Below are 26521 nucleotides of genomic sequence, written 5' to 3' on the forward strand. Positions count from 1 at the left end.
ATACACACACACACACACACACACACACACACACACACACCACTGGTGTGTTGCTCAGGTTCAGTGTTGAGAAACGACACTGACATTAATTCAGTAATAGATATTTGGACTCGGTTCGTCTGTAATTCTTGGACCAACACGGAGTTTCTCTGTGAGGTTTGTTGTTTTATTCCAGTGTGTTTATGCTTTAGAGGAGCTGATAGGGTTTCTCAATCAGAACAGTGAGAACCCACCCGAGAACCACAGTGAGGACTGAATGAGCGAGGAACAGATACAACTGCAGAGAGAGAGAGAGAGAGAGAGATTCATGCTTCAGGTGGACATCAGTCCAGTACACGTCACATGTAATTTTCTCCTGAGATGATGAATGGATGTGATTGCACCTGATCATGTTATTCAGCATGTTATGTCTTACAACTCCACATGTGACAGGAAATAAATAATGAAAAATATACATGTAAAAATAAATACATGTTAACATCTCATCTCATTATCTGTAGCCGCTTTATCCTGTTCTACAGGGTCGCAGGCAAGCTGGAGCCTATCCCAGCTGACTACGGGTGAAAGGCGGGGTTCACCCTGGACAAGTCGCCAGGTCATCACAGGGCTGACACATAGACACAGACAACCATTCACACTCACATTCACACCTACGCTCAATTTAGAGTCACCAGTTAACCTAACCTGCATGTCTTTGGACTGTGGGGGAAACCGGAGCACCCGGAGGAAACCCACGCGGACACGGGGAGAACATGCAAACTCCACACAGAAAGGCCCTCGCCGGCCACGGGGCTCGAACCCGGACCTTCTTGCTGTGAGGCGACAGCGCTAACCACTACACCACCGTGCCGCCCCACATGTTAACATTACATGTGAAAATAAAAAGTGTATAAAATCACATGAAAATAGTGTAAAAACCACATGCATAAAATTCACACATGAACTTTGTGCTGAATTAAATCCTTCATTTTGATTTGTGTTTAGGGCAAAGGGAGGGCATTCGGACCCACACTTGATTTAAAGATTATATGATAAAGAATGTAACTTTATTTACAGTGTAATAAAAAAAACACATAATTGCAAATTAACTGGCATCAAATCCAATGACAAAAGTGCAAGTTTTCCAACAAGTCAATGTTCTCACAGTAGAGCCAATACCACATAGGGCCAAAGACCCCGAATACCCCATAGGGCCGAAGACCCCCCCTGACCTAATTGATTCTCGAGTTCCAGACATTTCATCATGGACACTTACAAAGTTGAGGTCTGTGTAGTGGATGAGAGTTTCCTGTTTGGAGTCGTAGAGTAAAATGAGAAGAGGGTGAATGAGGTAGCAGGCAAAGCTGATGTTCGACAGAGGAACCCACACATGCATGGACAAGAACTTATTCACAAAGCCTACACACACACACAGATGCAGAGTTTACTGAACCACCTGTTTGGAGGTGAAAGTGTGATGATTAAACTGGTAGCTATGGTTCCATTTTATTCCTACATTGCTTATGTTTCGTCTGATTGACTATGTCTGATCTGGATTACAGTTTCTTTTTGCGAGTACCTCCGTATCCCTCCTCACAGGCGAGGATAACCCAGGTCACAGCCAGAGCCCACAGTGAGCGATGGAGCCCCTGATACACAGCGTGACCCGCTGACCCCTGACCCCTCAACAGGTACGCGGATCCCACCATCACAGCCATGATGGACAGCGACACGAGCCAACCGGCCACCGCCTGCCACTAAGGAAAAAAAGTCAAATATTTTTCCAATCAATAAATCTGTACAGATGTGTGACCTTTGAAAATGTAATCAGTATTAGCAACTAAGCAAATATCATCAAATAGCAAACAAACATTCGGCACCTTTTTGAAAGTGCAGAATGGGATTGGATGCAAATGCAGATTTTCTTTATTAAAGGAAACTCTAATAAATCAAACAATGGCAGGGAAAGAAGCAAAAACTAACTAATTACAACAACTAAACAAGGCAAGAAACCTCAACATAAACATCAGCTACTCGCAATCATATCACAAACACAACACTAACACTAACACTCAGGAAATAAGGAGGGAAAACACAGAGTTTATATTGTGTCACTAATCAGAGGAACACAACACACGTGCACAAGATATTCCAAACATGCGAGTGAGGGCGCCCTCTGGTGGTCTGGAGGAAATTGTGCGCCATGATGGATGTGACATTATTTTTTATTATATGTATTGTGTTATTCATTGTATTGTTCTAAATAAATCAGCATTTGTAAAGCAACATGTGGTTAAATATATAATTTATAAATAATATATAGATAAATATAATTATACAACAGTTACATCCTGTCCACTAATCTGATTGGTCCGATTGGTCGAGTGTCATTCCGAAAGCGCTGATAATTTCCGATAAGAACACTGGGACATTTCACTGTGTGTATCACTGCACTCATCTGTGTCCTGCATATAAAATCCCACTTCCTAGTTCAACACGGTTACTCCGGTAGTGTTAACGACATCATTAGCAGACATTATCAGCAGACATGGGAAATTATAGTTTTCAGGAAGATAACTTTTGCCTTAAAATATGAAAGCTCATCAGATGAAGATTTAAAGGAAGAATGGACGCCAGTTTTACTGGAAACATCTTTAACGCGGACAAATCAATATGAGCTAGCTAACCAGCTAGCCGATATGCTATAACGTGAGTGTGGTTTTTTCAGGAACTATCAAGAACTTTTAGCCATATTGTGTCCAAAATGTAACTTGATATTAATTTCTTGAATATCAGCATGGCAGTGGCAGCTGGTAGTCTTTCAAACAGGGGAGGCTGGTCGGTTACGATATTTCCAGATTTTAAAAGAAAAAACACATAAATTTTGCCCATACTCTTGCCTCTGATCTGGCTGATTGTTGGCAGGGTCACAAACTGTGAAATAACAGGTTCTTTTGGCCCATTAGCCTACTGTCCAATATACATGATGGTGGTGTTGGGGGGGGAGGGGTATATTTTAACATTTTATATTTTAAAATTGTGGCATGTTGTTTAAAAATTGACCTCGGCTGTGTTTTTGTTTAAAAATGTTTTCCAAATTGTAGCTGTGTTTAATTCATATCCAGAAAAACATATATTCCAATATAATATACTCAGCATAAACATTTTAAATAGATTCTATATTTTTGGTCCATCCATGACATATTACTAAAGTAGCCTATTTACTGTTGTTGATGTGGGTCACTTGCTGTTAGCCAATTCACTTTCTCGTACCAGGAGAGCTGAAAGGAACGAGTATTATTCCCTACCTTTTTCACCAAGTCAATTTGAGGCGTTGGTCTACCCTGCTCTTTAATTTTTTCCTCGAAAGGAAGACTGGCAAATGGCTTCGCCAAAATTAAATCAGCAGTGCTTGGCATCCGTGCGCAGCTTTCTTGCTAGCTGACTAGCCCCCTCAAGTTCAAGTTCAGTCACTCAAATAAACAAAATTTCTGGAACTAAGATAGCAAACTTGACAACACTATATTTACACTTTATTTACAATGAAAATATATACAAACTAAAAAAGCTGGTAGAAACCGTATGTAATGAATGAAATCGAAATGTAAGCCGATCTCTTACAATACACCACAGCACTTATGAATCCGCATGGGACTGAACTGATGTTGCCAGATACTGCTGACGTTATCCAGCCCAAAATATGTTCAAAACCCGCCAAAATGCACTTAAAACCGCCCAATTGGGCGGGAAATCGCCCAATCTGGCAACACTGTCCGCTGCCTGTCTGTAGTTGAAACAAGCTGTCAATCAAAGAAAATATCTGGCTGCTTTCACTAATCACCAGTCTCCTTGCGGAAACTGACATGTCCCTCCCATGTGAGGCTCGGCGTCCGTGGGCGGGCACTTTCGCAGTATTTGTCCAATAACCATCTTGCATTTTGAGATTGAAATGCGCATAGCTCCCAAATGCCGTTGAAGTCCATTGAGGCTGGGAGTCCGTGAGACTCCGTGGGCGGGCATTTTCGCAGTATTTGTCCAATAATTGTCTTGCATTTTGAGATTGACAAGCACATAGCTCCCAATCCACTGAGGCTGGACTGCATCACGCTGTCACGAGGGGGAGAAACTCACGGACACATTAGGCGAACTGGGGAAAGTTATAACGGAATGATTTTGCACTGTAGTTGGGTTGAGCACATATATTTCTATGATTCTGGATCTGAAATAGCAATGCTATAAGGTCGGCTATAACATAAGCCTAGCGCAATTCATCCTACACGATGTTCGTCATTTTTAGAGGAGGCTGAGCCTCCCTCGCTGTCTTAGAGCAATCGCCTGTGCAGCATGGCTGGGATTAGCTACAACCTCCGGCCTCGTTCCTGCGACCGACTCACAGCCGTGCTGATATTCAGTCCAACAGCACGACCTCAAAAGTGATATTATTTAATTGTCAGTTTTTATAAAAAAATAAATCTGGATAGCTGAGTATCTGGATCTAAAAACTATATCTAAGTTTTGATAATGAAAATCTCACATGTGAGGACCAAATCAAGTCAACTCGACTTAATTAATTCCAAATTTGTACACTTCTTTATACATTTTCTGAGTAGTAATCTTTTTTTTTAGAAATTAAATCCCGAATATGCAAAAATATCACTTCCCACAGTATTTATTCAGTATTTAATCTTTAATCATTACCCGCTGCTTTATGAGATCTTTCTTGGTCACCATGTAAATTCCTGTGAGGACGCCGAGCAGGTACGGTCCATATCTGGTATATGGCTTGTTGTAGTAATACTCAAAGTAACTTTCATATTCACTGAAGAGGAAAAAAAGAAAAAAACAGATAAAGTTGAAAAGTAGACAGACAGAGAAGCTCAGTAGTCAGGCGGTGCGCGTTCATGTGTTTTGGAGGAGTGGATTTGGATGGAGGGCTGAAGGCAGGGGCCAGGATTTTTCATTTAGATCATTTAAAAATCTATCTTACTCAAACTGGATTCTACCCTCACTTTAAGCTTTTGGAGCATTAATGAAACAAGTTCTCACTTATGTTATAGCAGCTATAAACACTCATTCCCTGGTCTTTCTTTATTCTGTCTCTTCACATTAATAAGACAAAAAATGCACAACTTGCTGTTTTTTGTTGCAGAAAAACTGCAAAGTGTAAACTCCTCTGTCCATCAGAAAACTTAAAGTTACAGCTTTATTTCTGACACTGGAGACTCCTTCCATAAATAAATGAACATCTCCTTGCATTAAGAAAACGCCACCATATCAAAGATTAGACTTTTTTTTTTAAATCCTTTTAAAATCAGGTTAGAGATTTTTTACATGACATTTTTATGCCTTGATATAAAAAGGAAACAAAATATTGGATATTTACTGTATATTATACCTTAAACTTTAATTATTGTCTGAATAAATTTTCTAATTATATTGATATCTTAAATATATCATGATTAACACATTTCATTGCTAAGAATCAGAAACGTGAAACCATAGCTAAATATTGGCACCTCTGGCTCACATTCACACAAAATGAATGTGAGAGGGTTCTGTGTGAAAGTGAGTACATAAAATAGTGAGCGTAAGAGTGAGAGAGTGAGAGCATGAGTGTGAAAGTGTGAGAAAGTGAGAGCATGAGAGAGTGAGTATGAGTGTGTGAGAGCGTGAGAGTGTCTGTGAGAGCATGAGTGTATGAGAGAGTGAGAATGTGAGAGCATGAGTGTGAAAGTGTGAGAGCATGAGAAAGTGAGTGTGAGAGAATGAGTGAGAGCATGAGAAAGTGAGTGTGAGAGCATGTGTGTGTGAGAGAGTGAGAGCATGAGAAAGTGAGTGTGAGAGAATGAGAGTGAGAGCATGTGTGTGTGAAAGAGTGAGAGCATGAGAAAGTGAGAGTCTGAGAGAATGAGAATGAGAGCATGAGAAAGTGAGAGTCTGAGAGAATGAGAGTGAGAGCATGAGAAAGTGTGTGAGAGAATGAGAGTGAGAGCATGAGAAAGTGAGAGTCTGAATGAGAGTGAGAGCATGAGAAAGTGAGTGTGAGAGAACGAGAGTGAGAGCATGAGAAAGTGAGAGTGTGAGAGAATGAGAGTGAGAGCATGAGAAAGTGAGAGTCTGAGAGAATGAGAGTGAGAGCATGAGAAAGTGAGTATGAGAGTGAGAGCATGAGGAAGTGTGTGAGAGAACGAGAGTGAGAGCATGTAAGAGTGAGAGAACGAGAGTGAGAGCATGAGAAAGTGAGAGTCTGAATGAGAGTGAGAGCATGAGAAAGTGAGTGTGAGAGAACGAGAGTGAGAGCATGAGAAAGTGAGAGTGTGAGAGAATGAGTGAGAGCATGAGAAAGTGAGAGTCTGAGAGAATGAGAGTGAGAGCATGAGAAAGTGAGTATGAGAGTGAGAGCATGAGGAAGTGTGTGAGAGAACGAGAGTGAGAGCATGTAAGAGTGAGAGAATGAGAGTGAGAGCATGAGAAAGTGAGAGTCTGAATGAGAGTGAGAGCATGAGAAAGTGAGTGTGAGAGAACGAGAGTGAGAGCATGAGAAAGTGAGAGTGTGAGAGAATGAGTGAGAGCATGAGAAAGTGAGAGTCTGAGAGAATGAGAGTGAGAGCATGAGAAAGTGAGTATGAGAGTGAGAGCATGAGGAAGTGAGTGTGAGAGAACGAGAGTGAGAGCATGTAAGAGTGAGAGCATGAGAAAGTGAGAGTCTGAGAGAATGAGAGTGAGAGCATGAGGAAGTGAGTGTGAGAGAACGAGAGTGAGAGCATGTAAGAGTGAGAGAATGAGAGTGAGAGCATGAGAAAGTGAGAGTCTGAGAGAATGAGAGTGAGAGCATGAGGAAGTGAGTGTGAGAGAACGAGAGTGAGAGCATGAGAAAGTGAGTGTGAGAGCGTGAGAGAGAGAGAGAGAGAATGAGAATGTGAGAGTGTGTTCAGTGAATAAAAGTGAGGTTTACTCACAGTGTTGTGGGTTGGTGAACGGGTAAATGCAGAAACACAGTGATTAAAGCACTGGAAACACATGACATCACCAAAAGAATGATGGCCACACCCACAAACACACGCTTGTTCCTGAAATTAAAACATATTATAAGATTACAATTAGGTGGGCATCGATACGATTATATCAACCACAAGTACGAGTACATGTTTTATCGATACCCCTCGATCCTGATCCCGAAATGAGTCATTGAGTTAGTGTTCATCATTCAGGGACATTTGTTTATGTTTAAATGGAGGCCTTGAAAAGCACACGTGTGTGTTCCTGCACTAATGCTACTCGGCAAATTCTTTATAACACTAGTGAGTAGATTTTAAAGTAAATTAACTAGCTACATGGATAGTGTTGTTGAAATCGAGTTGGGTCTCAAGTCCACTTTCTGAAGGTCTCGGTCTCATCTCGGGCTCAGACGTAGAGACTCGGATTTTATTTCAAGACCAGTCAAGACCACAGCTGTGGAGATTTCACTAAACCACTTGTGCATTGTCTGATTTATTTGTTAACATTGTTACAGTGATTGGATGTAAAACTTCCTGGTTCAAATGCGACCAATAACGTGACTCATTGCCAATTAAAATTTGTTTCTTCCTGTTAACGGCCATCGCCCCTCCCCCACTGGTCTGGTCCTGGTCTTGACTCAGTCTCGCTCTGCCTTGATCTTGGTCTTGACTTGGTCTCAATCCCTCAAAGTCTTGGCCTTATCCTGATTTCGATACACTCTGGTCTCGGTCCTGACTCGGTCTCGGTTTATTTGGTCTTGACCCCAGCACTACTACTGGTTACAGAGACGGAGTGGAGTTGCAGTGCTCGCACAGCTGTGTGCTCGTTGCATCAAAATTCCTCAACGTCAATGATGACTAGATTGTCAAGAACAACACACTGGGTAAGAGCTGTTATTTCCACTCTCCTAGCATCATCATCTGCAGACATTTTGTCTCACTGAGGCAGTATTTGTTTCTCTGCTTGAAATATTTAATCGTTTATGTTATCAGAAGATCCTGTTTGATATTTTCACTGAGCAGGTTTTTTGACTGATGTCATTAACTCGCTGTCATTTCATGTCATCTGGTTTTAGTGCAACACTGTGCTCTGGGATGATATCACATAGTATCAGGGCATTTGTTTACGACTACGAATAAATGTGCACAGTATCAGTGCGATACCTGACAGTAGTCTCAGTATCGACGCTTCCCTGATTATAAGCCTGGAGTTATAAATATTACAGGTGTGTTTTAGGAAAGCGTACTCACAGTCTGTAGAGAAAAATGAGGAATGGTGTCGTTGCATAGAACTGAAAATCGACTGAGAGGTACCAGGTCCACGGTGCACACTTCAAAGGAAGAAGAACTTCAAATAAATGAGAATATTATGCCTATATACTGTATTTATAGTGTGTGTGTGTGTGTGGTGTGTGTGTGTGTGTGTGTGTGTGTGTGTGTGTGTGTGTGTGTGTACATGTGTATAACCCTGATATTAATACACACTCTTCACATTTCATACACTAAAGCATGTCCTACCTTTTCAGACAGTGTGTGTGAAGGTGAAGGGTGTGTATATGTGTGTGAGAGAGTGTGAGATGTGGGCAGGGCCGTACCGTGTGTGTGATGGTGATCAGGTTGTTGATGAGCAGCAGGTTGGACCACCAGAACTCCTTACAGTTCAGTGTTTGGTCTTCAGCTGTGAACCAGAATGGACCTTTACGAAGAAACGAGAAGAGAGTGACGACCAGACACACAATGAAGAGGTGCAGCGGCTGGATCCTGAAAACACACACACACACACACACACACACACACACGGTTGCACAGGAAGTCTCAAATTGTGAACTGTGTTACTCAGCTAATCAAGACAAGGTATCTTTCTCAAACAATATTAATATTATGCAAATAAATATAAAAATAGTTTAATATTATTAAAAATTACACAGAACATAAAATATTAAAAAATATATATTTATAAAAAATGACTCAGGGAAAAAAATAATGATTGTATTTAACATTTAAAAATGATAATTTTTTTTTTTTTTTTTTTACATACAGGACTGCAATGATGAAATAAATAAGCAGATAAACAAACAAAATATTTTTTGAAGAGCCAGCATGGAGTTTAATAGAAAATATAATAAAGATGAACATTATAAATAAATAGGAAATAACTATAATAATGTAAAATGAGTGTAATAATGTAAAATGTAATTTAAATAATAATAATAATAATAATAATAATAATAATAAATATAATAATACAAAAATCTATCCTTACCATCTAAGATTTAAAATAAAATAAAGTTTAATCAAATGGTAAATAAATAATTTATAAAATAACTCTATCTATCTATCTATCTATCTATCTATCTATCTATCTATCTATCTCTCTCTCTCTCTATATATATATATATATACACACACACACACTACCGTTCAAAAGTTTGGGGTCACCCAGACAATTTTGTGTTTTCCATGAAAACTCACACTTTTATTTCCCACCATAAGTTGTAAAATGAATAGAAAATATAGTCAAGACATTTTTCTGGCCACTTTGAGCATTTAATCGACCCCACAAATGTGATGCTCCAGAAACTCAATCTGCTCAAAGGAAGGTCAGTTTTATAGCTTCTCTAAAGAGCTCAACTGTTTTCAGCTGTGCTAACATGATTGTACAAGGGTTTTCTAATCATCCATTAGCCTTCTGAGGTAATGAGCAAACACATTGTACCATTAGAACACTGGAGTGAGAGTTGCTGGAAATGGGCCTCTATACACCTATGGAGATATTGCACCAAAAACCACACATTTGCAGCTAGAATAGTCATTTACCACATTAGCAATGTATAGAGTGGATTTCTGATTAGTTTAAAGTGATCTTCATTGAAAAGAACAGTGCTTTTCTTTCAAAAATAAGGACATTTCAAAGTGACCCCAAACTTTTGAACAGTAGTGTGTATATATATTTTAATATTCCAAACCTCTTGAACCTCCTGAACAGGAAGTGAGCGATCAGTCGGAGGCTCAGTTTGTCGTCTGATCTCTGGATGCAGCTGAGGAAAGATTTTGCACTCAGGAGTCCACTGGAAAAAACACAAACACACAAATTAGGAATGTCAATGCACTGAAACTGCTGTCGTTTGCGTCCTTCAGCGCTAAATTTCTTCACTGCTGGAGGAGTGATTTGGGATTTTACGTGAGGTTTTCTTACCCGAGTAATAAAAACGTATCGACAGCGAGATAAACTGGTCCACTAAAAGCCACCACGTACAGGGGATTGCGCTCCACAGCCGCTCTCCATCGCTTCCTGTTATCTAAAATACACAACATTTAACACAGCACTGCTGAATTCTCCTCTCTGATTGGTCAGAAGGTGTTGATTAATTCTCTTTAACAGCAGCTCTGATAGTAGTGCAGCTGCACATCACAGGTTTATATTAATACACTATCTATCTATCTATCTATCTATCTATCTATCTATCTATCTATCTATCTATAGCGGCTTAAATGTTCAGTGTTTGGTTAGAAATAAGAGATTGTGATTTTTATCTGCAGGTTTTTGGCTTTTTCTGATTTTGCTTCTTTCATGATTCTCATTCCTGTCTCACTCACTGTACTGTGTATCTGTCTCTCTCTCTCTCTCTCTCTCTCTCTTCCTGTGTGTGTGTGTGTGTGTGTGTGTGTGTGGTTCAGACCGAGGCCACTCCAGACACTGAGCTGCACCGTGTGTCCACAGATGATCCAGAAGAGGCTGAGAATGCGAACACCATTGAGAGACAAATAATTGCTTCTGGAACACACACCGTTACACACACCGCCACCGAAACACACACCACTGAACCGGATGGAGAGCGAACGCAGGAACGACATCACATGGCCTGAGAGACAGACACATCAGACAAAGAGTGAAATAACTCAGGATTAATTTTCACCAATAATTCCATCTATTGAAATATGGGGGTCACTGAAATGTGAGCATCATTATGTCCATATCCCCTTTGGACACAAGAAACTTCATGCTATGGAACTTCACGTGTACAGTTGCACACATTATGTCCGAAGGGGATAAATCAAATGGGAGGGGCATGTCACCAAGTTTATATAGGGAAATATAGGTAACATGTAGCTGTCACTGAGTCCATTTATGGAAATGTAGACACCATGTGAGCTTCATTGAGTCTGTATATGGACATGTGGGAGTCACTGATTCCATATATGGAGATGTCAGTGTCATTGAGTTTATATATGGAAATGTGGACATCATACTTAAGATCTTATATGTAAATGTGGGCACCATATGAGTCTTATTGAGTCTACATATGTGAAAATATGGGCATTATCGGGCGGCATGGTGGTGTAGTGGTTAGCGCTGTCGCTTCACAGCAAGAAGGTCCGGGTTTGAGCCCCGTGGCCGGCGAGGGCCTTTCTGTGCGGAGTTTGCATGTTCTCCCCGTGTCCGCGTGGGTTTCCTCCGGGTGCTCCGGTTTCCCCCACAGTCCAAAGACATGCAGGTTAGGTTAACTGGTGACTCTAAATTGAGCGTAGGTGTGAATGTGAGTGTGAATGGTTGTCTGTGTCTATGTGTCAGCCCTGTGATGACCTGGCGACTTGTCCAGGGTGAACCCCGCCTTTCGCCCGTAGTCAGCTGGGATAGGCTCCAGCTCGCCTGCGACCCTGTGGAACAGGATAAAGCGGCTACAGATAATGAGATGAGCTGAGATGAGATGGGGATCATCAAGTCCACATATTGGAATTTGTGGGTCATCAAGGCCATATATGGAAATGTGGGCACCATGTGGGTGTTATTGAGTCTACATGTATGGAAATGTGGACATCATTAAGTCCATATATGGAAATGTAGACATCATGCTTAAGACCTTATATGGAAATGTGGGCACCATGTGGGCATTATCAAGTCCATATATGGAAATTTGGGGATCATTGAGACTATATATGGAAATGTGGGTATCACTGATGCCATATCTGGAAATCATTGGGTCTAAATAAGGAAATCTGGGTGTCATCACATCCATATATGGACATTTGGGGGTCATTGAGGCCATATATGGAAATGTGGGCACCGTGTGGGTGTTACTGAGTCTACATGTATGGAAATGTGGGCATCATCAAGTCCATATACGGAAATTTGGGGATCATCGAGACTATGTATGGAAATGTGGGTATCACTGATGCCATATCTGGAAATCATTGAGTCTAAATAAGGAAATGTGGGTGTCACTGAGTCCATATATTGAAGTGTGTGTGTGTGTGTGTGTGTGTGTGTGTACTTGCCTGTCTCTTGACCCTCCTGCTCCCTCTCTCTGTAGCCCTCCTGCACTTGTGTGTTTTGGAGTAAAATACATTCCTTGCTCTGATTGGCTGAACTGTTGCCCAGAATCGCTCCGTAGTTTGCAGGGTCGACCTTACGCTCTGCTTCTCTCTTTTTATTCCACTGGACCACAGCTACACAGACGGTCGCCCCAAGAGGCAGAGCCACCATCATGATACACACACACCTGAGAGCAAAACATGGTGTGTTTATGAAGAAATAATTTATTCACTGCTCTCCTTTACCCCAACTGTAGTCCATGTGGTTTAGGACACAAACGAACTTCACCATGCAGCCGAATGCTGGAACGTTATGGCAGCCGGCAGTCATCTTGAATTCCTAGAATCCCTTACTTCCTTTATGCAGTTTGGTGTCACACACAACACTCCAGTAGTAACAAAGTGTATTTAATAATTATGTACCTGAGCCTAAAGATGTTTATGAAATTTGCCCATTAATTTAGAGAAAAACTTTTTTACTTACAGACACACCACAGCAGACAGATCAGGTGTAATGGTGTTTCTGATACACCGAGTCATAAAAATTCCCAGTATGGGTTCTGATACGAACAAATCCGGAACAGGAGGAATGACGGGGGTCCGACCACGGAGGAAATCTTCTACACACAAACACACGTGCAATATATCAGTGTTGATTCTGTCAATAATTTCTGACAACAAATCGAATAAAACTAGAGGTTTAGGAAACAAAGTTTTAGTCTTTTCCCCCTTTATTTTCCAAATATCTTCTTTTAAGTTTCCAAAAGGAATAAAAGTTCATGTAACATCTGGTGAGGTGTCGTTAGCTCTAGTAAAGTAGTACTAGATTATCCTAACAAAGCATACTCGACAAAACTCATATCTCAAACAAGACTCTGTCAAGAAAAAGAAGAGTGACTATATCAGTTAGACAACAAACAACAACACAGAATGACTCTTACTAAAGGAAATATCTCACAAACAAACAAATTGAGCTAAAAGTCAGTCTGCATGTTGAATTTGTTCTTAACGATACACCCACTAAAGTGATGAAAATAGATGGGACTGTTTTTTTGTCAGGCAGGCCGCTATAACGTCATCGTGTGTGATGTCATTTTCCACGAGCACAGTGGAGGTGTACAACTGCGTGCTGTACGAGTGTCAGCAGGGTGGAGTATTCTGTCAGGGAGGGTTGGAGACGGCTGTAACTGCAGGAGATCTTTATTATAAAGAAAAAAGTGCAAACAGGCAAACAATCTAAATCGGCAGGCGGATATCGTGAACAGTAAAACAGGTAAAAGGTCAAGTGAGACACAAACAGAATATCGTAGACAGAGGCAGGGTTAAAAACGAGGAACAGGAATCAGAAACCAGGAAATCAGTCAGGAAACACAGTTCTGTAATGTGTCACAACAACGTAATACTTCGCAAAGTAAGTCTACATTCTGAGTCCTTATATAAGCGTGCTGATTGCGCCTTAATCCCGAGCAGGTGTGTATCATTCACGGTGTGCGTGAGTCAGTTCGGAGCCCGCGCTGTCCAGAGCGCGCCTGAGAGGCCTTCTATTGCAACAACTAGACTATAGTATGATATTATGGTCTAGTGTGACTTATCGGTCAATTTGCTTGCATTTCTCCACCAAAATTATGGCAATGCAGGATTAGAAAAGGGATCAAAATAAAGTAGTGGTGAGTTTATTGCCTGTTTATTAAAAAAAAAACATTTACCTGCTTATCTTCCATCCGTTTGATGCGTGACACAGTATGCTGTCGTGCGGACTCCTACATCACGTAGCACCACCATCATTTTCATCTCCTAATACATCCATGTATCTAGCTAACCCAGTACGGCCACGCCCAGGGAAATGGCCCAACGGTTTATGTTAATGTTACAACTTTAACGTTTTTTTTTTAGCTAAAATCCACTTAATTTTTTTCATATAGAACATCTTGTATTCATGTATAATGATGATATTCCATAACCCTGTAATGTCAAAATGTCCTGGTTAATCACTTTAAAGGCACCAACTGCTGGACACTGATTAATCTCTGTGGTGTTTTTACTCTTTTATTTTACTCAAAATTGGTGGTAAATTTGGTTCAAGTTCATGTAAATATCTCACCGTAGAGAGTCAGTGTGCTCACGTCTGTTTCATCGCAGGAATCAGGTACACAAACACCGACAAAATAGTCCAGCGCCCCCTACAGAACAACACCAACACTATGATCGTCAGCGTAAAAATAGAAATAAACACAGATTTCACAGGAAGACTCTGACGAAACAAATTTCTACACAATTTCACACATCACACTAATGTTAATGCAATCGAATAAGCATGACACGTTTGGTGTTTGAAGTTTGCTTCTCTTTTTCTCTCTCAAAGTTAATAAGACAAAAAAAACATAGTCAAGTGAAGACAATTTTATTTGTATAGCTCTTTTAACAATAAACATTTTCAAAAAGCAACTTTACAGAAATAAATACACTCACTGGCCACTGTAATAGGAATGTATTGTTGATTCTAAGATCCCTGTTCTTGGCTGCAGGAGTGGAACCCAGTGTGTTCTTCTCTCTCTGTTGCATGCTGAGATGCTTTTCTGCTCACCACGGTTGTAAAGAGTGATTATATGAGTTACTATATCCTTCCTGGCAGCTCAAACCACCTCGAATCTGTCCATTTCCCTCTGACCCTCTCTTATCAACAAGGCGTTTGTTTCCACCCACAGAACTGTCGCTCACTCACTCAGTGTTTTTTGTTTTCTGCACCATTCTGTGTAAACTCTAGAGACTGTTGTGTGTGAAAACCCCAGGAGATCAGCAGTTTCTGAAATACTCAAACCAGTCCATCTGGCTCAAACCAACACCCGTGAAAGAAAGAAAGTCACACTTCACTGTGAGATCACCATTTTTCCCGTTCTGATGTTTGCACATTGCGAACATTAACTGAAGCTCTTGATTTGTATCTGTGTGATTTGATGCTGATTAGAGAACTGCATCAAACAGAACAGCAGGTGGGTGTAGGGGAGTTTCTAATAAAGTGCCTGGTGAGAGTAAATCATAATAATATGAATTGATAAATTTGCCCCTACAAATTGTTCCCTAATGATCAATCCTGAGGTGATGGTGGAAAGGAAAACCTCCCTGAGACTTCATGAGGAAGAAACCTTGAGAGGAACCAGACTCATCTGGGTGATAACAGATAGTGTGATTATAAATAACTCACTTCTATAAATGTATCCTGTATGGACAAAAAGTGCAACTGTGTAACCAGGAAATTCATTATAGTTTTATCATGAAGTCTATTTTGTTGATGTTATCAGCTGTTTACTGTTTACCAGCTTGTCATGTTACCGAGAAACCGTCTCTCGGAAACTCTTCTGTCCTGAAGATGTCGGAAAAGTTACAGCTTTACCTCTGACTATTACAAAGCACTGACACTGGAGACTCCTTCCATACATGTTAAATAGATAGATAGAGCCTTCCAGAAAACTTCACCATAATGTGTCTGAAGTTTCTTTTTGCCCTATTTTGCACTGGAGCTATGAAGTGAGCATTGCTACCAATGAATGGGAACGTCCTGAACAATTAGGCTCAATAAATAACAGTTATTCCCTGAAATCGAGTCGTACATGAGCTGATAGCTGACGAGGTGCGTAGCACTGAGTTGTCTATAATCCATGTACGACTAGAGTGAGTGGAATAACTCTTTTATTCTCTCCACATTCACTGGATTTTGAGAAACAGAATATTTTTATTTTTTGGAAATTCAATAAATAAAAACTTTATACAAAATGTCCAACAAAATCATTTCCACTTAGAATGTAAACAAACCGACGAAATGACAGGAGCAATTTGTGAAAAATGCGATAATAATTCTTGAAAAAAAAAAATGTTCTTACCATCAAATTCTTTCATTCCATTTATTATTTTGTTGCTTTTTTGTGTGTGCTTTTGGGGTTTTATTTTCAAGTAGAGTTTTTATTTCATCCTCGTTTGGTTCAACAACACGCGCCGCCATTTTGTTTTTCTCTACTCACGGTATATGAGCTGATATCCTAGTAGTAGAGTAGCCAATCAGAGCACAGGATTGCTCATATCCAGTGAATATGGAGAGAATAAAACTGTTTACACATAAACAACTCCATAAAATCCCCCAAAAAAGAGAGACTGTATTAAATAAAAACAAAGTTGTGTTTGTTGCTTGGTATCATGGTGTATAACATTTGCATTTTCTTGTTTACATTTTTGTGTTTTATTTTTTATTACTCATTTTGATTACCATATTATGATGTCATACATCATGTATCTCGCACAATTATAAAACCATTTTGATCTTGTTTTATCCATTCAGCTATGGCTTCAGAAACCAACAATACGTGGCTAATCGAGTATCTTTAATGGCACTGTAAAACTCATATTAAAGTGTTTGGATAAATAAAATCTTCCCCACTTTTAAGAGCGCAGGTACCTCTTTGACGAAGACCTGGCAGTATTGTCCTCCAAATCCAGGGCCTTGAACAGACAAACATTCCTCCAGAGATCCGACTCGGTTCACGTTCCCACCTTCAACGTCACTGCCCATCTTCCCCAACGCATCATACACTGATCAAAACACACAGGAGGTGCTTTACTGACGGATTAATTTACTTGGAAGTAAAAGCAGCATCTAAATAATTGATTACGTCTTTAATAAATCATCGATCTAGAACTATTCAATAAGCCTTAATTATGTAATTATGGAACAGATTCAGTATTTACAAAACAATTATTGGGTCAATGTTCAGTCGTAGTTTAGTTTAGTGTTATTAATAATTAATGTACGGGATAAAACACTGTGTGTCATGCTGTTGGTGGAAAATAATCAACAGGGTGGTGTGATGAAGCAGAAGTAATGATTATTTTCTCCAATAGCACATCCTCAAGTGTTTTATTCCTCTTACACCACAGCAATTTACTAATGATTATAAAGCTGTATTTATTAAACAATGTCACATTTTTTTCCCATTTACGGTTACATTTAACTTATAGTTACATCCACAAGACGAATCCCTGTTATCGCTGATGTTATAGTCACGAGTCCTTAAAATTAGGGCACGAGTCGGACTCGAGTACAACAAGCCTGCATTAAATATAACTATAAATGGATAAAAAAATCCATAATGTTGTAGCCTTATGTTCATAATCATTACTAAAAGAAATTAAAGACCTCAAGTCATCTCATCTCGTTATCTGTAGCCGCTTTATCCTGTTCTACAGGGTCGCAGGCGAGCTGGATCCTATCCCAGTTGACTACGGGCGAAAGGCGGGGTACACCCTGGACAAGTCGCCAGGTCATCACAGGGCTGACACATAGACACAGACAACCATTCACACTCACATTCACACCTACGCTCAATTTAGAGTCACCAGTTAACCTAACCTGCATGTCTTTGGACTGTGGGGGAAACCAGAGCACCCGGAGGAAACCCACGCGGACACGGGGAGAACATGCAAACTCCGCACAGAAAGGCCCTCGCCGGCCACGGGGCTCGAACCCGGACCTTCTTGCTGTGAGGCGACAGCGCTAACCACTACACCACCGTGTCGCCACCTCAAGTCATGCTGTTATTAAAAAACAAAAGATGAACAGATCTTTTTTTCAAAATCAAGATAACACTAACTCTGCTTCATCACACCTCACCCTCGCTGAGTGATTTTTATTTATTCCAAGCATTTAATTCTAGAGCAACAGTAGAATAAGACAGTCTCAGGCTTGAAATGTGTGAAAATCTCTAAAAATAGACTTATATTTGTGTTATAATCAATTTATATAATGATAAATATGATGTAAATTTGCATAATTTGATATTTTCACCTGCTCTAGTGTGATTTAAGAGTCAGACACCTAATAAATATATTGTCTAAAGTAAAAGAGAGAGAGAGAAAGGTTAGTAAATGCTAATCAGGTTCAAAGTTCGTTTTTGTATTGGTAAAACTCCTCATCAGTTCTTCGATAATGTAGTTAATAATCATCAGTGATTGTTAATGAAGTAAGAAGCAGTAATTATAAGAGATTATAGATGACTTACTGAGCACTGCGTATTTATCTGGTTGACTTTTCCTCAGTTCTGTGAGAAACGTCACAGTATCCTGAACGCATTTCGCAGTGATGTTGAGTCCACACACAGCCATCCAGGAGCAGAAAATGAGGCAGAGGGTCAAGAGGACTGTGCTCTTTCTCACCTGCAGCATCTCTGCAGTCTCAGGCCAGCTCTGATGGAGTGTGTTTAAATAACCGTGATGACAGAAGAATGGAGATGTTACTGGTCTCTTTAAATCCTGCACGCAAATTGAAGTTTCATGCACAGTGAAAGGTCAGTGCTTTGGTTACACACCGGGGTATTTTCATGCCAGATTTATTCTACAGTGGATTCAACTGTGCGACTTACTAATCACTGTGTATTTGTCAGGTTGACGTTTCATCAGTTCTGGGAGAACGTCAGTAACTAATCTGTGTCACATCCCATCTGCATCTCTTTCTCTGTCATTACTCGCTCTGCGTCCCTGTGACACTGCTGGAGCCAGAACGTCCACCCAGGTCTCTGCTGTTACCTGATCTGCATCCCCTGTGTTGTGACCATCATAACTAAATCTCTGTGTCATTCTTGTTACCGGATTTGTTCTATGTCACATCTGTATTGTTACCGAATCTGCCTCCCTCCTGAGTCCTTTCACACATCTACAAGCTACCACATTTTCTGTTATGTTTATTTGGGCCTGAGCACCGGAGGTGTCCACCGGAGGGCACTGCACTGAGGTACAAGGCTCTATTTTTTCTAAGGAATCTTATTATATTATTCTTATTAGCATTGCGCAATGCACAATACTATTGTTCTTCCTCTTCTTCTTCAAGACTTGGCCATTTTTGAGGTTGTTTCCACAAGCAAAAAAATCATGAAATTTGGTACACACATCAGTCCTGGCCACCACTACTCAGGCATTGAGGCTTGACCCTGGGTGTGTCCAGGGGACTCCATAGCGCCCCCACATGTCACTGAGACTTTTGCCCGGTATATAGTTTCACCTCTCCGTGCCAAATTTGGTAGGTGTGTGGGGCGCCTCAAGACGAACAGAATCGTAATACAACCCCGATTCCAAAAAGTTGGGACAAAGTACAAATTGTAAATAAAAACGGAATGCAATAATTTACAAATCTCAAAAACTGATATTGTATTCACAGTAGAACATAGACAACATATCAAATGTCGAAAGTGAGACATTTTGAAATTTCATGCCAAATATTGGCTCATTTGAAATTTCATGACAGCAACACGTCTCAAAAAAATTGGGACGGGGCAATAAGAGGCTGGAAAAGTTAAAGGGACAAAAAAGGAACAGCTGGAGGACCAAATTGCAACTCATTAGGTCAATTGGCAATAGGTCATTAACATGACTGGGTATAAAAAGAGCATCTGGGAGTGGCAGCGGCTCTCAGAAGTAAAGATGGGAAGAGGATCACCAATCCCCCTAATTCTGCACCGACAAATAGTGGAGCAATATCAGAAAGGAGTTCGACAGTGTAAAATTGCAAAGAGTTTGAACATATCATCATCTACAGTGCACAATATCATCAAAAGATTCAGAGAACCTGGAAGAATCTCTGTGTGTAAGGGTCAAGGCCGGAAAACCATACCGGGTGCCCGTGATCTTCGGGCCCTTAGACGGCACTGCATCACATACAGGCATGCTTCTGTATTGGAAATCACAAAATGGGCTCAGGAATATTTCCAGAGAACATTATCTGTGAACACAATTCACCGTGCCATCCGCCGTTGCCAGCTAAAACTCTATAGTTCAAAGAAGAAGCCGTATCTAAACACGATCCAGAAGCGCAGACGTCTTCTCTGGGCCAAGGCTCATTTAAAATGGACTGTGGCAAAGTGGAAAACTGTTCTGTGGTCAGACGAATCAAATTTGAAGTTCTTTATGGAAATCAGGGACGCCGTGTCATTCGGACTAAAGAGGAGAAGGACGACCCAAGTTGTTATCAGTGTTCAGTTCAGAAGCCTGCATCTCTGATGGTATGGGGTTGCATTAGTGCGTGTGGCATGGGCAGCTTACACATCTGGAAAGACACCATCAGTGCTGAAAGGTATATCCAGGTTCTAGAGCAACATATGCTCCCATCCAGACGACGTCTCTTTCAGGGAAGACCTTGCATTTTCCAACATGACAATGCCAAACCACATACTGCATCAATTACAGCATCATGGCTGCGTAGAAGAAGGGTCCGGGTACTGAACTGGCCAGCCTGCAGTCCAGATCTTTCACCCATAGAAAACATTTGGCACATCATAAAATGGAAGATACGACAAAAAAGACCTAAGACAGTTGAGCAACTAGAATCCTACATTAGACAAGAATGGGTTAACATTCCTATCCCTAAACTTGAGCAACTTGTCTCCTCAGTCCCCAGACATTTACAGACTGTTGTAAAGAGAAAAGGGGATGTCTCACATGGCCTTGTCCCAACTTTTTTGAGATGTGTTGTTGTCATGAAATTTAAAATCACCTAATTTTTCTCTTTAAATGATACATTTTCTCAGTTTAAACATTTGATATGTCATCTATGTTCTATTCTGAATAAAATATGGAATTTTGAAACTTCCACATCATTGCATTCCGTTTTTATTTACAATTTGTAATTTGTCCCAACTTTTTTGGAATCGGGGTTGTATATATTGTATTAGCCATACTCAACATGAAGAGAGTTATTTTTGGTTTTGTGTGTTTTGTCACGTGTTACATTTTGACGTTCTTCTCCAAGGCAGTTTGTTGGATTCATGCCAGATTTGGTATACTGGAGGTGCTCGGGCCCTTCATCACCACTTGTGGTTATATTTTTTTTATTTGAAATCTGTCCCATACAAAATAATTTGGCTTGAATAAATCAAATGTTGGTCAAAATTAAACCAAAATTTGGCCTATTCCCTGTTCTTTAACCAAAACTAGAACAAAATTAAGCCATAATCAGATTTTCGCTTGTGTCCCAAAGCCACATTTTGGTTTATAAGCTCACTCAGTTGACCAAATTTTGATCAAGTGAATACTCTCAGGAATGAAAAGCAATCCCTTCACCAAATTTTGGTCGAGAGAATTCTCCAGTCTGAGGTGAAAAAAGTCCAAGTTGGAGGAGGCTTAAGCTCGAAACATTTGTAAGTGCCACCACATGAGAAAATGAGAAATTTTTTTAGTAAAATCAAACCAAAATTTTGCTAAAACTTGACCAAAATTAAGCCAAACTTTAAACCACAATTTGTTTATTCTCATTTAAATATTTTGCCTTATTTTTGAGGTCTAATTTTGGTTAAAAGTTTGGGTTAATTTTGGTCAAACCTTCACCAAAATACTCCATCAGGTGTGACCAATGATAAACTTTTCTTATTCATCTCTATTATAATATAATTACCATTTATTGGTATGAAAATAACTAATGCTCGTTAAAACCCGTAGCTTAGTACTTCAAGTACCTCAGTGCTTTACTACAGTGGTGTTTGTGAACCCTTTAGAACAGGGGTATTTAACTAAAATTTGAGGAGGTCCAGTTGAAGCAAATCTCCTCAAGCAGAGGTCCGGGACATCATAATGTTTAATTTGTGGTGTGATTGTGATACAGAAGTAGCATAGTTTTATCATTTGAATTATCTGAATGAATGAATGAACAGACAAAAATCAACAAAAATACAAGTTTAAATAATTTCAATTTCTTTTATTAACACTGAAACACAGGCTTACATTGTATGGCTGCAGTTAAAAATAAATGCAAGAAAATAAATAAAAATGACTAAATTATGCATCATAAAACAAAAAGTGCTTCAGAAAAAATGGCAGCAGCTTGAGCTTCATTTTGATTTAACAATCTCAGTAATCTCTTCAGCAAAATAATCTCAAAATACCTTAACTATTTCTCTTGCAGATTATCTTTCCCCCTTATATTCCACTTCCCCACTTTCTTTTCAGTGTGAAAATTGAGCTTTAGTTTGCCCTACCAACATTTTAAATTTGGGCCTGAATGGTGTCAGGGCCATTCTCATGCACATGTGCAGATGCTCATTGGTCAGCTTGGAACGATATTTTGTTTTTATTATGTTCATTGTAGAGAAGGCTGTCTCACAGCTGTATGTGGAGCCGAACATGGATTGATCATATTGGGCAATGAGACTGCGAATTTTCTGGGACCGGAGTTCAGACTTGGGAGGGTATGATTGATCAAATGCTTTGTGCTTTGTCTCGTAGTGGCGTTTGACATTGGTGCTTTTAATAAGTGCCACGGTTTCGGAACATATTATGAGACACACTGGTTTCGTGCTAGCGGTCGGAAGAATGAACATATATGGGTCAATGATGTTTAAGGCTTTTCAACAGGCAAATTTCTCATCTCATCTCATCTCATTATCTGTAGCCGCTTTATCCTGTTCTACAGGGTCGCAGGCAAGCTGGAGCCTATCCCAGCTGACTACGGGTGAAAGGCGGGGTACACCCTGGACAAGTCGCCAGGTCATCACAGGGCTGACACATAGACACAGACAACCATTCACACTCACATTCACACCTACGCTCAATTTAGTGTCACCAGTTAACCTAACCTGCATGTCTTTGGACTGTAAGGGAAACCGGAGCACCCGGAGGAAACCCACGCGGACACGGGGAGAACATGCAAACTCCGCACAGAAAGGCCCTCGCCGGCCACAGGGCTCGAACCCGGACCTTCTTGCTGTGAGGCGACAGCGCTAACCACTACACCACCGTGCCGCCCACCTCATATACATTATAATATATATTCAATAACATTAAATTAGCAACAAATAAATTGCATGCAATGTGTATAATTAAATCAAGCTTTATTGCAGTTTAACACTCATTAAAGTTAAACATTTTAATATTAGTTTTTCCATTTCATTTCTTCTTTTCCTTTTCAGAACATTGCCATTAACACTCACTAAAAATGTAATTTTTTCCATTTCATTTCTTGTTTTCCTTTTCAGAACATTGACATCAACACTCAGTAAAGATAAACATTTTATTCCTTTTCATTTCTTCTTGAGCCTTTTGGAACACTTGTTTTTTCAACATTTGATTTTCATTGTCCCAGTCATTTTAACACTTATGAACTTCTGACTTTGTGAAAATTGTCTTGTTGATTTTTCACCCCCAGCTGCTTTGGAATTTCTCCCAGTCTTCAACTTTGACCAGCGAGAGGTTGCTGGCTCAGGCTCTGATATGACGGACTGGATATCTTGTTTGAAGTAGAATATGGCATCTACAGTTTCTGGCCACATGAATAAATTCTTCTCGCCTGACTGGCGCATTGCATTCACTTTCACCTCCTCTCCCACAACTTCAAGAACTTGGCCCACATATGGCAGCTCATCATAACTGACGATTACAAATTTGCCAACCATGTCTGGAAGACTATTCTGCTCTGGCTTTGAATGACTTGATTCATCTTCTGTATGGCATGTGGTATCTCGCAGGTCTACTGTAACAGGCTGATAGCAGTGGCATGTAGTCATCTCTGTATGGCAGCAGAAGCATGACACCTCACGGTGGGTTACTTGAGCAGGTTGCGAGGATAGAACTTCACAGTCGTCAACTTCTGTGGAATCATGTCATCATATCGGTTGATGGCCTCTGTGCTTATCCAGTGATAATGAATGCTTGATGCCTTTCCAACCAGCATCTTAAACACATCCTCCGGAGTCTGTAGCTCGCCTCCATGGAGAACATGACGGTCAGCATCCCTCTTTATATACATATGTTGTCATAGTCACATCATCTCAGTTATTTTTATTTATTTTTGTCATTACACAGTATAAATATGAGTTACAAAGTATTGTTCCAGAAACACTCAAAACTACTCAAAAATGAAATAAAAAACTAGTCAAACTCTTTCTAATCAATTGTTTATATATTACAAATCATGAAAATATCATTAAAAGCACAAAATATTTAACTCTGCAATGTATATGCTTAATGGAAAATATCCAACAATGGTTGCACCACATGATATTGGTCGCACCAAATGATGTTTTTCAGATTCGGTTGAAATTTACAGACATAGCATTAGCCGCTATAGCAAAACTAGCTAGTTTCTGACAAAAGGTCATCCTCAACTATATTGTCAAAACATCTCATCTCATCTCATTATCTCTAGCCGCTTTATCCTTCTACAGGGTCGCAGGCGAGCTGGATCCTATCCCAGCTGACTACGGGCAAAAGGCGGGGTTCACCCTGGACAAGTCGCCAGGTCATCACAGGGCTGACACATAGACACAGACAACCATTCACACTCATGCTCAATTTAGAGTCACCAGTTAACCTAACCTGCATGTCTTTGGGGGAAACCGGAGCACCCGGAGGAAACCCACGCGGACACAGGGAGAACATGCAAACGCCACACAGAAAGGCCCTCGCCGGCCCCGGGGCTCGAACCCAGGACCTTCTTGCTGTGAGGCGACAGCGCTAACCACTACACCACCGTGCCACCCCTTGTCAAAACATACATTTGTAAATTAAATTTCATTATTGTTTACTTTTTGAGGTCATACCACATGGCACCCGAGCACTTAAAAACACAACTTTTTAAAATGTATGAATGAGGGTTACAAACCTGCTTGTTGATGACATGTACCCTTTGCCAACTGGTGAATGATGCAACTTCCTTTCTTTCAGTTGAATTCAAAATAAAAGTCCCAAAACAGTCATTTTTGGATGGTCGCACCACATGATATTTGAAAAAATGGACACGCTCGGACAATATTTGTTTGTAAATTATAGGAAAAATATCTATTCAAGAAAGCTAAATTTTCATGTGGGACTACAAAACACTTCAGAATTTATGCCAAAGAAGAAAGAAAAGAAATTTGATTATCTCATCTCATCTCATCTCATTATCTCTAGCCGCTTTATCCTTCTACAGGGTCGCAGGCAAGCTGGAGCCTATCCCAGCTGACTATGGGCGAAAGGCGGGGTACACCCTGGACAAGTCGCCAGGTCATCACAGGGCTGACACATAGACACAGACAACCATTCACACTCACACCTACGGTCAATTTAGAGTCACCAGTTAACCTAACCTGCATGTCTTTGGACTGTGGGGGAAACCGGAGCACCCGGAGGAAACCCACGCGGACACGGGGAGAACATGCAAACTCCACACAGAAAGGCCCTCGCCGGCCCCGGGGCTCGAACCCAGGACCTTCTTGCTGTGAGGCGACAGCGCTAACCACTACACCACCGTGCCGCCCAAATTTGATTATATTTAGAGTAATTTTAAAGAAGTTTAGAAATCAGCAGTTAAGGACGGACGGTCGCACCGCATGACATTTTGACACTTAAAGTACAAAAAAAACACAATTCATGGTTTCTGAAAAAAGGATTTTGTTCCATGGAGGTCACAGGTACTGCAGATATGTAGTGAATTAATATGACATTTGAACCTTTTTAACGGAAGATATTGCAATTGGACAGAATATGGAGGAGTCATGTCATTGACCCATATGCGTCGGTCCATTCCGCCTTGAAAGTTCTGTTTTCGGTGTCTACTTTTCTCTTTTTTGAAAGCGCCATGGATTTTCTACTTTTTGTGACTTCCACTCACATATTTTCTCCCTGTATCGTTAATTGTCTGCCTTTGTTGGTCATTCGTTTCAATCGCTTGTTCTCCTTTCTCCTTCTCTCTTCCCTGTCTGTGTCTGTCTGCACAGTCTCGGTCTGTAGTTACAGCTCACACTGAATTTAGGCTAGAGATTTGATTGGCTATCTAGAATCACGTGGGTAGTACAACTCGCACACGATTGGTTTGTATGTTCCAATCCTTGCTCAGTACAGTGCTGTTTCAAAGCATAAGTGTCAGACAGGAAAGGAGTAATGTAGCGACTTAAAATTGATTCGCCCGTTAAAATTAAAAATAATTTCATACTTTGTTAAACATAAGTCCGGGTCCGTAAGGGATGACGTTTAGGTCCGGACGCGGACCGCGGTCCGCCAGTTAAAGACCTCGGCTTTAGAATTTTCTATATTTCTACATAAATGACCTAAAACATCATCAGATTTTCACACAAGTCCAAAAAGTAAATAAAGAGAACCCAGTTAAATAAATCAGACAAAAATATTGTACTTGGTCATTTATTTATTGAGGAAAATGATCCAATATTACATATCTGTGAGTGGCAAAAGTGTGTGAACCTCTAGGATTAGCAGTTAATTTGAAG

The 26521-nt window shown here is 40.3% G+C and overlaps 1 protein-coding gene across 1 annotated transcript; it reads right to left on the reverse strand.

Moving 5' to 3' along the window:
- oacyl (O-acyltransferase like) lies at positions 1-25629 on the reverse strand. The gene is made up of 17 exons (XM_060936602.1): positions 25625-25629; positions 24919-24973; positions 18338-18521; positions 16738-16871; positions 14392-14470; positions 12775-12910; positions 12255-12478; positions 10658-10840; positions 10174-10276; positions 9944-10045; positions 8573-8738; positions 8229-8308; positions 6939-7049; positions 4678-4798; positions 1559-1736; positions 1256-1398; positions 1-277 (listed from the first exon to the last, which is right to left on the reverse strand). The coding sequence occupies exons 1-17, from the start codon at positions 25627-25629 to the stop codon at positions 188-190; spliced, it is 2094 nt and encodes a 697-aa protein (XP_060792585.1). The 3' UTR covers positions 1-187.
- Between the last annotated feature and the right edge of the window lie 892 nt (positions 25630-26521).

This window comes from Neoarius graeffei, chromosome 12 (assembly GCF_027579695.1).
Source record: "Neoarius graeffei isolate fNeoGra1 chromosome 12, fNeoGra1.pri, whole genome shotgun sequence".
NCBI lineage: Eukaryota > Metazoa > Chordata > Actinopteri > Siluriformes > Ariidae > Neoarius > Neoarius graeffei.